This window comes from Balaenoptera musculus, chromosome 16, assembly GCF_009873245.2.
Source record: "Balaenoptera musculus isolate JJ_BM4_2016_0621 chromosome 16, mBalMus1.pri.v3, whole genome shotgun sequence".
Taxonomy (NCBI): domain Eukaryota; kingdom Metazoa; phylum Chordata; class Mammalia; order Artiodactyla; family Balaenopteridae; genus Balaenoptera; species Balaenoptera musculus.
In genome coordinates, this window is record NC_045800.1 from 12416809 (window position 1) to 12431776 (window position 14968).

General features: G+C 39.2%; 1 protein-coding gene across 2 annotated transcripts in view; it reads left to right on the forward strand.

Annotated features, from left to right (window-relative positions):
• The window catches only part of CACUL1 (CDK2 associated cullin domain 1), a 63662-nt gene extending 50232 nt beyond the window's left edge, over window positions 1–13430 (forward strand). The window contains exons 7-10 of one of the 2 annotated variants that reach the window (XR_005016828.1): window positions 837–975; window positions 7985–8028; window positions 8441–8628; window positions 8737–13430. Coding sequence is in view for 1 of the 2 variants with exons in the window: in XM_036828773.1 (XP_036684668.1) it covers window positions 837–975; window positions 7985–8028; window positions 8441–8481 (224 nt within the window). In the remaining variant the exon portion in view is untranslated. Of the gene's footprint in view, window positions 1–836; window positions 976–7984; window positions 8029–8440 lie in introns of both variants that reach the window. The other variant, XM_036828773.1, reaches the window with a different exon arrangement.
• Window positions 13431–14968: the final 1538 nt, after the last annotated feature.

Below are 14968 nucleotides of genomic sequence, written 5' to 3' on the forward strand. Positions count from 1 at the left end.
CCAAAAGGGAAAACTTGAAAGGGCTCGATTAAAAGAATCCAGAGGGCATAGAGATGGGCAGTATTTATATTTAGTGTTCACTGACTAGGGGAAGAGTATCTGATCTGTTAAAACGCTTTATAATAAAGATACTAATTTATCTTTGTCATGTCTGATGCAGATATTTTCCTTAGACTTCTCTTTGTCTTTTTATTTTGATGAATGAATGTTTATTTTTCTGTAGATTATTCTGTTGATCTTTTATCTTTTCCTTAATAATTTGATAACCATTTAATTCTGTTTTCTTTCACTGTTATATATGTTTAATTTGCTATAATTTAATATGAGTCAAAGTAGGTTTATATTTTTAAAGTACTTACCAGTTATCTCTCCCATCTCCCTCCGCATTTTTGTGGTACTTTTTTTATATGTCTGCTTACTACCACATGTACTATTCTATTCTTAGGCTAGTGTATTGTTTTAATTAATGCTTTATAGGGCTAAGTATTTCCACCAAATCCCTTCCCTCCAAGCCCCCTCCTGCTCAGAATTCTTTGGTTATTTCATTCATGTTTTCTTCCATATTTAGAATTTTTGATAAGGTTCCTTCAAAAATTCTCTAGGAATTTTTGTTAATGTTGTTAAATCATAAAAAATATAAAAATATCCACTTTCTGTAAATTCTATTTAGAAAGGAAACTTAATCTCTTTATCAGAAGGGGTTGCACTAGTTTTTATCCCCATTTTAAGTTTGGTTTAATACATAATCTTGTTCTTCGGGAAGAAAACTTTCCCTTTCCTATTTAATTTAATTTGTCTATACGGTCTCCTTAATGAATCTTTTCCTTCCCTCACAGAGTGGGTTCAGATGGCTCCGACTCTATTTTCTAAATTTATTCCAAACATTCTCCCTCGTGCGGTGGAGTCTGAACTTTCTGAATATGCTGCTCAAGATCAGAAACTTCAAAGAGAACTTATACAGAATGGTTTTGCAAGGCAAGTTTTCTTTTCCTTTTGTGACAAAATATGTCCATTTCCTTTGACTTGGCAGGGGAGGGATGCCAGCATTCTTAGAATGGGAGACAGCTGTGTGAGAGTCAAGGTGGTGTTGCTGGGAGAGGTGGTGAGCTCCCTTCTGTGGAAGTGCTGAAGCTGGGTTTTGACTTTATGGGAGCTGCTCTTCACTTAAGTGGAGTTTGAAGAAGGGATTTCTCATTGGGTGGGCAGTTAGGCTGGGCAGCCTCCAAAGAGCTCTTCCAACTTTGATCTGCTTATACTAGTTTTGAATATTTGGAAAAACCTTGTAGAAATTTTATGATTGGTTATGATGTACATTTATGACTAAACTAGCAAATGATTTTTGACTAAACTAACAAATGATATTGTAACTAAACTGGTAAAGAGCCTTCAGATTCTGTTTTTCATATTTCCATTTTTCCCCTAAATTCTAGCTGTTTCTTCTTAAAAAGTAGGTTATCACTTACATGTGTCCACAGAATTTGCCTCCCTTGATTTTTTATTTTTTTTTTATTTTCTCCTGTTCATTTTTTATTTTTGGCTGCGTTGGGTCTTCGTTGCTGCGTGCGGGCTTTCTCTAGTTTTAGCAAGCGGGGACTACTCTGTTGCAGAGTGCAGGCTTCTCATTGCAGTGGCTTCTCTTGTTGTGGAGCACGGGCTCTAGGCACGCAGGCTTCAGTAGTTGCAGCACGTGCGCACAGTAGTTGTGGCACACGGACTTAGTTGCTCCGCGGCATGTGGGATCTTCCCGGACCAGGGATCGAACCCATGTCCCCTGCATTGGCAGGCGGATTCTTAACCACTGTGCCACCAGGGAAGTCCACCCTCCCTTGATTTTGATATAAACACTTTGCTAATTTTTCTAAAATTTGCAATTCAGTATCATGGCTTTATCCCAGAAAATCTTTCAAAGTGCATATTTTCAACCAAAATTATGTAAAAATTTTGTGATTCCCTATGGGAAAGCACCCTGTTCTGTCACCAAATCATTAAAGGGTACAGTAGTACTTTTTTTGTTTGTTTTTGTTTTTTTGTTTTTTTAATATCTTTATTGGAATAAGTAGTGCTTTATATTTTCATAATCCTGGCCCTCTACTTAGCACTTTTACTTATCTTCTCTTATTTGAATCCCTCGCATTAAAGGAAGAAAGTTGTGGAAAGGAAGACACCTGGGTTCCTCACTGAGGCATAGTTGTGACCACAAGGAGTGGGTTGGGTATTGATTCACTTACCTGGCTGGGGCAGAGGATGGACACTGTCTTTCATAGACTCTGAGGCCATGCTCAGTCTCAGAATACCAGCCTTGATCAAGATCACTGTTCTAAGTTTCTAATTTCAGCACAGGTTAGGAAAGAAAGCAGATAATTTGTTCTCTGTTGGCCCATGGATTGGCATTTATTCCCCTTTTGTCCTGGTGGCATCTTTATTCATGTGGTAGAGGGGGCACTGAGTAATCCATGGTTCATTACCCTCCTCACTGGCAGCTCACACTGGAAAGGCTCAGTCAGCCATCACAGGGAAGCTGTGTAGACAGGCCTGCTAACCGTGCCTTTCCTGTGGCAAGGAAAGGCCAGTGGGAGATTCTGCATGTAAACAGCTGACTTCTCTCCCCAATGTCCGGTGGTCAGGGGTCTCCTGACATCAATTGTAGTATTTCTAACAATTATTTTCATACACCGAATGAGGCCATTTAATGTTATAGTAATTTTACTCGTTCATTTTTGAAGAGCTGATATATTTATTTATAGGGTTTTTTTAAAAAGGTATAAAAAGTACATACTGAGAAGTTTTATTCCCACCTGTCTCCTTGTCTGCTCCCAGCTTTTAGGCAACTGTTTTAATTACTGTCTTATGATTCCCTCCAGTGCTTATTTTATATACAGATATAAGCGAACGCAGTATATATTCTTATTTTTATTCCTTTCTTACACATTCCATTGTGTAGATGTACTATAACTTATTTAACCCGTCCCCCGTAGACGGCAACCTGAATTATTTCCAGTCTTCTGCTGTTACAGAGAGCGCTGCGTGCGTAACTTTGTACCTGTTGTCAGTATGTTTGGAGAGTAACTCCCTTAAGTTAGATTGCTGGGTCAAGAGTAAATGCAGCAGTAATTTTGATTAAATTGCCAAATTACCCTCCATAGGGGATTGTGCCATTTTGCATATCCACTAGCAAAGTTTAAAAGTGCCTGTTCTTCATGGCCTTGCCTATGGAGTATGTTGTTACACTTTGAGTTTTTGCCAATCTGGCAGGTGAAAAATAATTAGTCAGAGTTGGTTTCATTTGCATTTCTCTTATTATATGAGTGAGGCTGAGCATATTTTCATGTTTGTATTTCTTTTCCTGTAAACTGTTCTGGTTTTCTCATTTTTCTATTTGATTGTTAGTCTTCTTTTCTTGGTTTCTAGGAGCTCTTTCTATAGTGAGGAGATTGATTGTTTGCCCAAGATAAGAGTTATTTTTCTCAGTTTCTTTTGACTTCGCTTATGGTGGTTTTTTGTTTTATTTGAAGTCATGCAGAAGTTTTTTACTTTATGTAGCTAACTTTATCAGGTTTTTTTCTGTATGGCTTATGTATTTTGAATTATAGTTAAAAGTTTTTCCTTAAATGTTTTTAAATAAATGCAGAATAGACTGAGTATACCTCTTATGTTTTTGCCTAGGCTCACCATAATTTTGAAGTCTTTTATGCTTTTTTTCATGTTTTATTTGAATGTTTGCTTTTAATTTTAGAGATGAGCTTACTGATGCCTTTAACAAATAAACAGCCTTCTGAAAACTTTTATTTCTGTGAAGCAGTGTAGGAAGATAGCTCTTGTAGATTTCTCTGAACACCTTGAATTCACCTTCCAGAAGAGTGTGTGGAACTATTTAAACATATCCAGAGATATTTTTGTAATCCTAATTTTGGAACTGGAATAAGAGAACAGGGTGCAGGACTGTTTGGTGTGTAGTTGCTTGGGATGACTGACTCCATAAATAGTCTCATTTAACATTGCCTTTGAAGGACTAGCCTAGCACTGTTCTGACAAGGCCAAGTTGGTCATATTCAGGGAAATGCCTTGGATTTTTGGTGTAAATGTGAATTTTTGTTTCTCTTAGTGGAATTCTTTCATATGAAATTTAAATGCTAGTATTCCAAAACTTGATAAAATTAAAATGTTTTATTTTACAAACTGAATTGAACCATTTCTAGAATTAAGCTAACAAATTATTATACATTTACTGTGAGGATTAAAGGCTGCCTCATGACTTATTCTGATGGGTGCTTTGCACAGAGTAGGCCCCGCTTTACCTGACATTCTGGACTCGTGCTGGACTAGCTCAGACGGGTCAGAAAGGGTGTGCCCGCACCATATACTTAGCAGCTGAAGACATTTTGCCTCTGCTTCCAGCACTTGTGTATGGACCTTCCATATTCTGCCCTGCCAAACTTGATGCTGCCTTTGATCATTATTTGGCTAGGATTGTTTTGGAAGAAATGATGTCCACTGATGCAAAAATATAGTCTAAGCTATCTAACAAAAATTCTGTTACTGGCTGTCCTGATATGAGCAGTCATTTTATGGTTTGTGTCTAGCCTATCACATGATTCCTGTTCAGCTTTGCGAACTATTTTTTTATTCAAGGCTGTGTTCCGTTTATGTGATGTAGGGAGTAGGCAGCACACAGCTTTAATGTGGATGGCACAGAGAAAGTCTTTGAAATGTTTTGAAATAATATGTGAATATTGTCAAATATATCCTCTTTTGCAGTTAATGGACAGATTCTTGTTTGGGCTGGAGTTTATGTGAAACATCTTTAGGTTCATGGAAATATAGTGTGGGGTTATTTCAAAGCTAAAAGTAACATACAAGCTAAGAGCAATATTTTCAATATTTTCTTTTTATGTGTTACCTGCATAATTGAATTGCTTATTGGGGGAAGGGCAGGTCGGTGTTTGTTGTCAGAGATTACATTATGGAAGATGAGCTCATTTGGGAACTTCTAGCGTGCAGGCCCTCAGATGGAGCATCCTCATTCAAACCAGCCTATGGGCCTCTTCAGAGGATATGCCAAATAGCTTTTAAAGGCAAGTAAAATGTTCTTGCTGAGTGATTGTTACCTGGATTTCTGGAACAAAATAGAACGTTGTTAGGAGTATTATTGGTCTTTTAGCTGAGAGGGTCACTCCAGGATTGGGGCTTTTTCATTTAGTAGCAGGGGTCTGGTTTTGAGGGCAGCTTATAGCTTTCTAGACTTGTGGCATTATTAGGTAATATCTCTGGCAGCCTCTCGCATGCATACACCACATTTACATTCCTTGTGCCTCCTGTTGTTTTCACATCTGCATTTTTCTCCTGTTAATTTTGCATGTTCCATTTTAAAAAAATTTTTGGGGGGTGGGAATGAAGGCTGTCTGTAGAAGTTGAGGTTCCAGATACAAGATCCATCCTGTATCTTCCTTTTTCGCTCAGCATTAACTTACTTGTTTCAGGATATTTGGTGAATGCTACTGTGATGATACTAGTGTAAGACTCTCAGCGGGCTTTGGCCAGATACTGTGTTAACAATAGAGGTGTTTAAAAGCGGTATTAAGGTGGATCTGTTTAGGGCTCTTTAGGCTGTCTAAAGCTAGTTTGTGCTAAGTTTTTCTCTAAATGCTCAGCCTAGAGAAAAACCCTGCAGAGACCCTTTGGTGTGTTCTCTTCCTGCCGGTCCTTAAGACTCCTCACCCAGCTCAGCAAGAGGTTTCTGTCCTGGTCTTGAGTGTAACCAGAGAAAGAAAGTAGGAAATTTTGATAATCTGGAGGATTACACAAAAGCGTGAAATAATTACTTGGGCTGCATTTTAGTCCATCTGTAGAGGCTATTTATGAATTATTTACTTATTTGTTAATTCAGCAAATATTTTGTATTTTCTACTATGTGCTAGACGCTGCTCTAGGTACTGGGTGAACAAGACAGGCAGAGTTCCTGTTTTTATGGAGCTTATGCTCTGCTGTTGGGAGATAAGTAACAAACATGTAAACAGATTATTTCAAGTAATAGTAAATTCTAGGCAGAAAATGAAACAGAGTATGGGATAGAGAGTGAGTGACCAAGGCATGCACAAGGGGCTGTCCCAGCTAACTTGGTGATGTAATGCCCCTGAGGAGGAGAATTCCAGCTAAACAGTAAGGCGATAGCCATGTGGCTAACTCGGGGGAAGAGTGTTGCAGGCAGAGAAAGTAGTAAGTGCAGAAGTGCTAACATGTCCAAGGGACAGAAGGAGAGCCAGAGTGGCTGAAGTATAATGAACAGGGGTAGAAAATGAACTTGGAGAGGTAGGCAGGAGCCATATCTCACAGGACTGGGAAAATGAATTTTTTTTATATATATAAATTTATTTATTTTATTTATTTATTTTTGGCTGCATTGGGTCTTCGTTGCTGCGCGTGGGCTTTCTCTAGTTCCGGCGAGCGGGGGCTACTCTTCACTGAGGTGCGCGGGCTTCTCATTGCAGTGGCTTCTCTTGTTGCGGAGCATGGGCTCTAGGTACGCGGGCTTCAGTAGTTGTGGCGCACAGGCTTAGTTGCTCCGCGGCACGTGGGGTCTTCCTGGACCAGGGCTCGAACTCATGTCCCCTGCATTGGCAGGCGGATTCTTAACCACTGCGCCACCAGGGAAGCCCTGGGAAAATGAATTTGAATTGATTTTTTTTAACTATGATGGAAAGCCACTGAAGGGCTTTAATCAGAGGCATGAAATAATCTTATGTATGCTTTTACATAAGATTGCTCTGGCTCTTGTCTGGACTAATACTAAGACTCTTGCAGTGGTGTAGGGGAGAGATGATAGTGGTTTGGATTGGGATTGTAGCCGTGGGGCTGAGGAGTGGTTGGTTTTGGATTATGTGCTGGGACAGAATGCTCCAGAGTGAGAGAAAGAGAGGAATCAAGCATGAGCTAGGATTTTGGCCTGAGTAATTGGACGGGTGGTGGTGTGATTTATTGAGGAAGTCTGAGGAAGGAGTGGGGATGGAGTGCATTCTGGCCGTGGTAAATTTGCAGTACATGCAAGTCATCCAAGTGACAGTGGCTGGGAGGCAGTTGGACCTACAGGTCCGAAGTGTCAGGAGGAAGTCAGAGCTGGAGATAGAAATCTGGGAGCCATTGGCATATGGATCGTATTTCAAGTCACAGGACTGATATGACTGCTGTCCTAGGTGAAGGAGAATTTTACATGGAGAAGAAAAAGTGGCCAAGGACAGAGTGTTGGGCAGAGCTTGGAGTGTCTCAGGAAGGAAGAGGTCAACTGTGTAAATGTTGCTAAGAGACCAGGGAAGAAAAAGCTAGTGGATTGGTTATTATTACTCATTACTTAAGCATTTTAGTCATTTGTCTGAGAACCTGGAGAGACAAAAATAGGATTTACAGACAGCATAGGACTTAATCAGACCTCTATTTTATTATCTCTAAAGTAGAACTAGAACTTCTGTGGGTGTTTAAGAAGAACTGGTTATTCTCTGTAAAGGTTCACGTTCTTCTGTCTGCAAGAAGGGTATTCATGTCCATTAAGATTCTGAGATTTTTCAAAAGCTTTAAGCAGCTTTTGGTCCCGTAATACGGCTTTTAGCGGAAGATTTTGAATTTTTCTATTCCATATTTGAAATTTGCCCTGTTATATGCAGGTCACCAGGGATGTCGATAGTAGAGCCAGATGTGTCTTCAAAGATGTTTTAGTCAATCGATTTCTAGGACCCAGGGTAAACCATCTTTATAGATAGTCCTTCCTTCATTTAATAGCTTTCTATATTTAAAAGATAGCACCTTTTAGCTAAGAATAGTCATTATAAATGACTCAGCTACTGCTTAAGTTTAATGTCTGTTTTAAAATAAGTTGTTAGAATTGAAATACCTGCTCTACTTCCATTGTCAATTATGCCAATTCATTTCTCCTACTTTGTTGTGTGAAGCTGTCAGTCAGTTCTGTTGACTCCCTCTTCTTTTTTTTAATCCCCAGAGGTGACCAGTCCCGGAAGAGAGCTGGGGATGAGTTGGCTTATAGTAAGTAATGATGTTCCTTACCATCCTTGATGGGTTTGTGATGTAAGGCAGCCACTGGCTATAATGATATCCAGTGTTCTTGGTTGTGGTCTCCAAGGGCACCGTGTGCGGTCAGGGTCAGACTGTTCTGTAAGCTGTGGCAGCTCTGAAGCCCAGTTGCTGGTGGCAGTTTTCAGGCAGTTGTCAAGAGGCTGCCAGTTCTTTAGTCTCCACTAGAATGAGATAAGGGCCCAGACTCAGCTCCTGATGATTTGGTCCCCTTTCACTTCATTCAAAACCACATGGTTTTGAGGTTTTCTCTGATCTCCTTTTGGGGGATTGGGAGAGGGGTGAGAAATATGTGTCAAATAAACAGATTCCTACCATTGTCAAATGCTGTCTGCTGTTGATACTTTAACGATGTTTTTTTCAGACAGCTCATCAGCATGTGCAAGTTCCAGAGGGTACAGATAGTGAATGTATTGAATGTACTTTCCTTCCTGAAAAGAGGACACACTGGAGCTGCAGAGACTGTATTCAGAGCACAGCGGGGTCCTGCAGACACTCAGGAGCTCTGTCACCAAGCTGTTCTTGGAAGAGGATGTTGGAGTTCTTACTTTGGTTTGTAATTTTAAAAAACAAAAAACTAACAAACAAAAACAAAACAGTTGCTGCTAGACTTGGGGATGATTTTGAAATGGGACAATCTTCTAATGACTTTATCTACAGATTCCGTGAGGAACAAGCGTCATGAAGAGTGACCCTTGCTAAGTGAGATCCAGCAGCCAAAGTCAGCAGCTTCCTCCAAAAATATAAGAGCAGAAGAATCTTTTTTATTTTTTTTTTAAAGCACTTGTTTTGTTCATTTGCGGACCTGGCACTTTGGCATATTGGTTTCACACAGCAAGATATCTTTTGCTTTAAAATCAAGCAGATCATTACAATACAGTATTTCTCACCCCTAACCAAAACAAACCCCTTTAAAAGAGTTGGTCTTTGTTTCGCATTAGAAAGTCTTCTTACAGGAAGACGCTAACTCTGCTTCCAGTGTAACTTCTCCCCCCACCCCCGCCCGCACCATCAGTTCACAATCCTTTTCTACTCTGTGCCTTGAGCTTTGTGCACTTTGCAGCTCTGTGACCATGTTGTCAAACTCACAAATGCTTCCTGAAAAAGTTGATGGTATCACAGACTAACTTGGCAAGATGTCAGGTGTGACTTCATAGCAGGATGCTCAATAAGTGGGAAAATAGAAACATGTTGCACGTTGGTCAGATTTCCTCCTGCCTCACCGTGGCTTGTTCATGTTAATGTTGGGGACCAACTCTCGTAGACCATTTCCATTCCCTCCGTCACTTAACATGCTCTCAGCGGCTGCTGGAGTGTTGGCATTACGCTAGTTTAGGGCTGGCCGGTACTTTAGCACTAACGCTCCCTTTTTAATGTTGTTGAGAATTACCCAGTGGTAAAAGCTGATTCCTGTGATGCTCTAGGAAGCAGATATGGTAATTAAATTCAAACATAGTCAATGGTGTGGGAGTCCTGATTGATTTCATTTTTAATGGGTGAGATAAGTACTTTAAAAAAGTTTGCAGTCTGCATCTTTTAAAACATCATATTCGAGTATAATAGAGAAAAAGTAGCACTGCTGTTTTAAGGCCCCCTTCCCCTGTGGCCAAGCTATATTTTCTGTTTCCATACACCCACAGTGCTACTTAGTTCCTTGTAAAAGACTCTGAAGCTTATTCTAAGTTGTTTATGAAAGGCAGAGTAAAATAGAAAGATGTGGCAAGGGAAAAATGTTTTTCTTCTCAGTTTTGCGTAAATCTAAATTGAGCATGTGCTTGACCCTCTTTGGCTGTGTCAGCTATGTTAGACTAATATTTACCTCTTCAGAGGACTAGGGGCAAAAAAAGAAGACACATCAGGGGTGCCGACCATCACGCTTCTGATCTGCAGGTTGTTCATAGAGTTGTCTCTGCCAATTCACTTGGTCCTTTTTTGGGGGGAGCAGGCTGGGGGGCGAGTTTGAAGTGTTAGGAGCAAGTCAGTCATATTATAGAAGAAGTCCTTTGTAACATGAGTATTCAGAGAAGTAAAAGTAAGGTCATCAGATTTATTTTTTTAAGTACTTATCAACCAGGGTTGGTGGATTTTGAGGAGGACTTTGAATTGGGCTCATTTCACTCTGTGAGCATCTTGGGTTATACTGAGAAACACTGAATTACTGTAAGAATAAATACAGGCTCTCACTGTGCCCTGTACAGTTTGACTTGCTACACCAGTAACATTCTGATATCAAGGAAGAATTCAATTTTATCAAGAAGTTCAATTTTACTTGATGGAATGCTTGCTGCAGGCTTATAAATAACACCTGCAACTGAACTCTTGAGCAGTTTTAATAATGTTTCTGAAAGGAATGAAATTGGAATGTTTCTTTAAATGTGGGTGAATTCTTCAGTATCCTAGTAATATACCCAAATGCTTTTTCTGGGAAGGGAGTATTCTTTGGCCAACAACGGAACTTTCCCTCTAAAAGCATTGTATTAGGATATGGATAGGCATTAAAATCTTTGGATGCTTTTTGCATTATTAAGTTAATGGAGAGATATTTTATATTGTCTTCTTTTTATTATTATGTATGTGTTAACAAAGTGGGCAGAGTAAAGTTTGCAGAAGTTAGTTTCTCTGTACATTTTTGCACAGTGGCTGCAGCTTGCTGTGGGTGAGGGCTTAGTGGCACAAAGCTGTGATTGGAAGGCACTGTAGAAAGAATATACACATCCTCCCAGTGCATTCGACCTGCTTCTTACTCATTTTGGCCCCTTGAGGTACATTGCAGTATGAAGAAACTATTCCTTTAAGTCATTGTTGACCTTGCTTATTAAATTGGGATTCTTAACAAAATTCTTAGTTTGCAACATGAGGGGAATAAGATTTGCCTCCATTTTGTATTGACTAAGCACTGTTTGCCTAAAAGTATTTTCTTCTCGTGTTTACTTGTATTCTCCCTGCCAGTGCAGTATATAGTTTCTGCACTCCAGTTAAACACTGGCTTTTTGTGGGGTCCAAATCATCGAAGGCAGAACATTGTAAAGCAGATTGATTGTCTCATGAGTCAACACATGCAGGTGGTTTGGCCATACTGACTGGTGTGTGTGTGCAGCCTGAAACCAGACCCTCCAAAGAAAGCCAGTTCACTCACCTTGGAGTGATGACACGTAACGTCAGTAGATGATTGTCGTTTTGAGAGACGGTGCTTATTTTCAAGGTTGGCCTTAAGCTTCAGTAACAGTGTCATCTCATATCCTCTGTTGTCACAGCTGCACCCTAACCCGACTGCTTTGTTTTCTGTGGGGCAGAGAGCAAAACTTAGTGTTGTGATTCTTAATCTGCTAGTTCTTAGGTAGAGTTAGTGAGAAGAAACAAAAACCTGGGTGCATGAGTTGTGCATTATTAAATTTTGTGGAAAAGTTACTTTTTTTCCTGTCCCTTTTGCAAGTTTGAGGAGGTTCCCCTCCCTTTCTTTGGGGGCATGGGATGAAAGGCAATTTGTGAGTAAGTGAGATTGCGGAAGACTGGATGCCCAGTGGTTGTGGACACCGCACGTGCATCTCCAGCACTACAGCCCCGTAAAGCTGTCACTCCCCGTGCTACATGCCATGCTTTCTGTCAGGTTGCAAATTTGCACACATAAAGAATTCCTCAGGAAGAGTTTGCACATGCATCACCTCGCAATATTCTGTACTGACCGAACAAGGGATTTGAAAGTTTTTCAGCACAAAAGGAGAACTTCAGAGTGGTGGTCTGTGCCCATGTACTAGCAAAGGTAACGGTGATCTGACAAACACGATTGGTTTCTGGAGTTAAAAAGTGAACAGGAGCACTTGTATCATAGTATTTAAATAAGCCTGTTTAATCTCCCAGGGTAACCCTTCCAGATTTTGTCATCTTCTCATTGAGACTAGCTCTATTTTCTTCTATGTTTCTTCTGTTTTATTGCAGTTTATTATTTCCATGATTATTATGCAAGAGGCATTGCCCTTGAGCTAAAATTCAATTGTCTAATAAAGCAGCTATTATTAGATAACATTGTTTTATGAATATACACTAATCTGAGATATTAAAAAAACTTTACAATTAAAAAGCAAAACAGAACCCCTACATGAGCTATCCAGTCATTGTTTCGATGTTTTGGGTTTCTTTTTCCTTTTTTTTTTTTTTTATGGTGTCTCTTTGAGCTTCAGAGTATTATGTTTACTTTAAACCAGGTTTAGGCCTCTTAAGGGGACTTGAAAATTTAAGATCGGAGTATGAATCCCTTGACTGACACCTGGAAGAGGTTTATAAGGACCTTTTTGGTTGTGATTACTGTTTTCAATAAGATTGCATAAGTTGAAGTTCATGTTTATCAGAAGTTAAAATAGAGGTCATAGGAGTTTGTGGAGAAATGGCTTTCCTATTATTTTCATTACCTTGTTGAAATTTGCCCCAGTTTCTGGCCACCAAGATATATGAAAGGACCCTTGTTCTTTCCAAAGGAAATGATTCCTCTTCTGTCCCCACTGTTTATTAACTAAGTCATTGACACTTTGCCACCTCCACTGGCCAAGACCCTATTTTGAACCTCTTTCCAGAGCCAAGTGGCACAAGTACATATACTGTTTCTACTTATGTTGGTGGAGTGGTTGTGGGAGAATTAAAGAAAATGCTAATCAGAGGTACATTCTTCTAGGACCCTAGTATATATTGTACCCCTGCTGATTGGAAGTTATCTTCATTTCTGGTTGGATTGCATTGTTTAGAAATGCAATGTTAATGGCTTACAATTCTGGGAAATTTTTGGTGTGGCTCTGGGGTGAATTCTGTGGTTTGAAAAATAAATAAATGTTTTGTATTGATTCTCACATGTCATTTCAATGTTGTGACTATGTGCTAAATGCAGTAAGACTGGATATTCTCTTAGAAGGGTATGTTTTGTTAAACAGATGGCAATTGAATTGCTCTCATTAGTCCTGTTTGTCAATATCACAGCCATGCAATTCAGACGTGATGTTGTGGGGAGCTGTGGCTGGAGACAGGAATGCTTAAGAATAAACGGGAGGCCAAATGCAGACAAGAGGCTTTTGCCGCCCACCAGCGTAGCCAGAGCAAGGATGAAGCAATGAAGTCTAGTCCCTGGTGGTCCTTGTTTGTTGGAAAGCATAGTGGAGCTTAGAACAGGGTGTTCTGTACGTCAACTCTTTTATTAATCCAAGAAAAACAAAATGGTGGATGAAACTCTTATTGACCGGGGATTCAAAGCCACTGACTTCGGCTCTGACCTTTAACTCTTGATGGATTTTGAATCACTCCTTCTGTATTAGGGTGCATACCATCACTCTAAAACATTGTGGTTAATGAAATAAATCTTGTACAGATGTCCTTGGCCTTGTTATGTTGATACCTGGTTTATTAGAACTTTGTTTTAATATAGAATATATGATTTTGCTTACAGTACATTCGTGATGCCTCATAAATGATAACGACACTCAGTATTCTGCCACGGTCAGTTAGCCCTCAGGATGAGTGTCCATCTTCACCTCTGTACCAGGGATTAAAAAAAACTCTCTGAGTGTGTGTGTGTGTGTGTGTGTGTGTGTGTGTGTGTGTGTGTGTGTGTGATGATGATGATGATCAGTGATGACCAAATTGGATTTATCTCAGGAATGCAGATTTGTTAATGTTAGGAAATCAATTAATGTGACTCATCTATTAACAGATTGATGTTGTATGATCAGATTATCTGTGAAAATCCAAAATATCTACAAGGCAAATTAGAAGACTTATGAGTTTATCAAGGTTGCTGGAACAAAATCAATATCCAAATGTTAATTACATTTTCATGCAGCAGCCACAAGCAGTAATGGCTTTAAATTTTTTTAATGTTATTAAATAGAATTTACAGTAGGAATGAAAAAGTCATAAAGTACCTAAAAATCTTAATAAAATGTATATAAGCCTTTTAATGAGAAAATGATAATTTTAAAGAAGCACCTTTGTTGACCTAAATAAATGGAGAGATGGGTAAGAAGATCATCTAGGTCTCCAACTCTTTCTCCAAATTTGTTAATAGATTAAAGGAATTCCAGCCAAAAATCCCAATGGTACTTGACAAGCTGATCCTAACATATAAATGGAAGAGCAAAGGACCAAGGATATCCAAGATATTCCTAAAAAAGGTGAAGCGTGAGGGGAGCTAGCACTACCAGAGTATAAAACTTACTGTAAAATACTGTGAGTGATTAAAACACTGTGGAGTTGGCACAGAGGTTATAAGTAGATGAATGGACAGGAATAAAGAGCTCGGAAACTGACGTACTCACGTGCAAGAACCTAATTTTTTTAAAGGTAGTCATTGCAGAGCAGTGGGGAGGAGGATGGATTATTTAATAAATGGGGCTTCAGTAATTCTTCACAAAGGAAAGAAATGAATTGGACTTCAGCCTTGCACCAGGTACAGAAGTCAGTCCCAAGTGGATTAAAGATTTACTGGATTAAAGTTAAAACTATAAAACTTAGAAGATGATACAGAAGAATATTTTTATGACTTTGGGGAAGGGAGGATAGAAAGTGCAAACCATGAGTTAAAAGATAAATAATTTAGCTGCATTGATAGTAAGTACTTTTGTTTACCAAACATGCCACAGAGTGAAAAAATAAGCCCAAACTGGAATAAGATACAGATAATCACGATGTATACATAACTGTTAAAAAGCACCAGAATGCAAATCAGTAACAAAGCAAGAACTCAGGAGAGAAATAGAAAAAAAAAAAAAAACAAGTAGGCATATCACAGAAGAAAAAAACAGAAATGGCCCATAAACATGAAAAGATGTCCAACCTTATTAGTGAACAGGAAACGCACATTGAAACCATAAATATAATACCATTTCCTAGTCACCAAATTGGCAACAGTTAA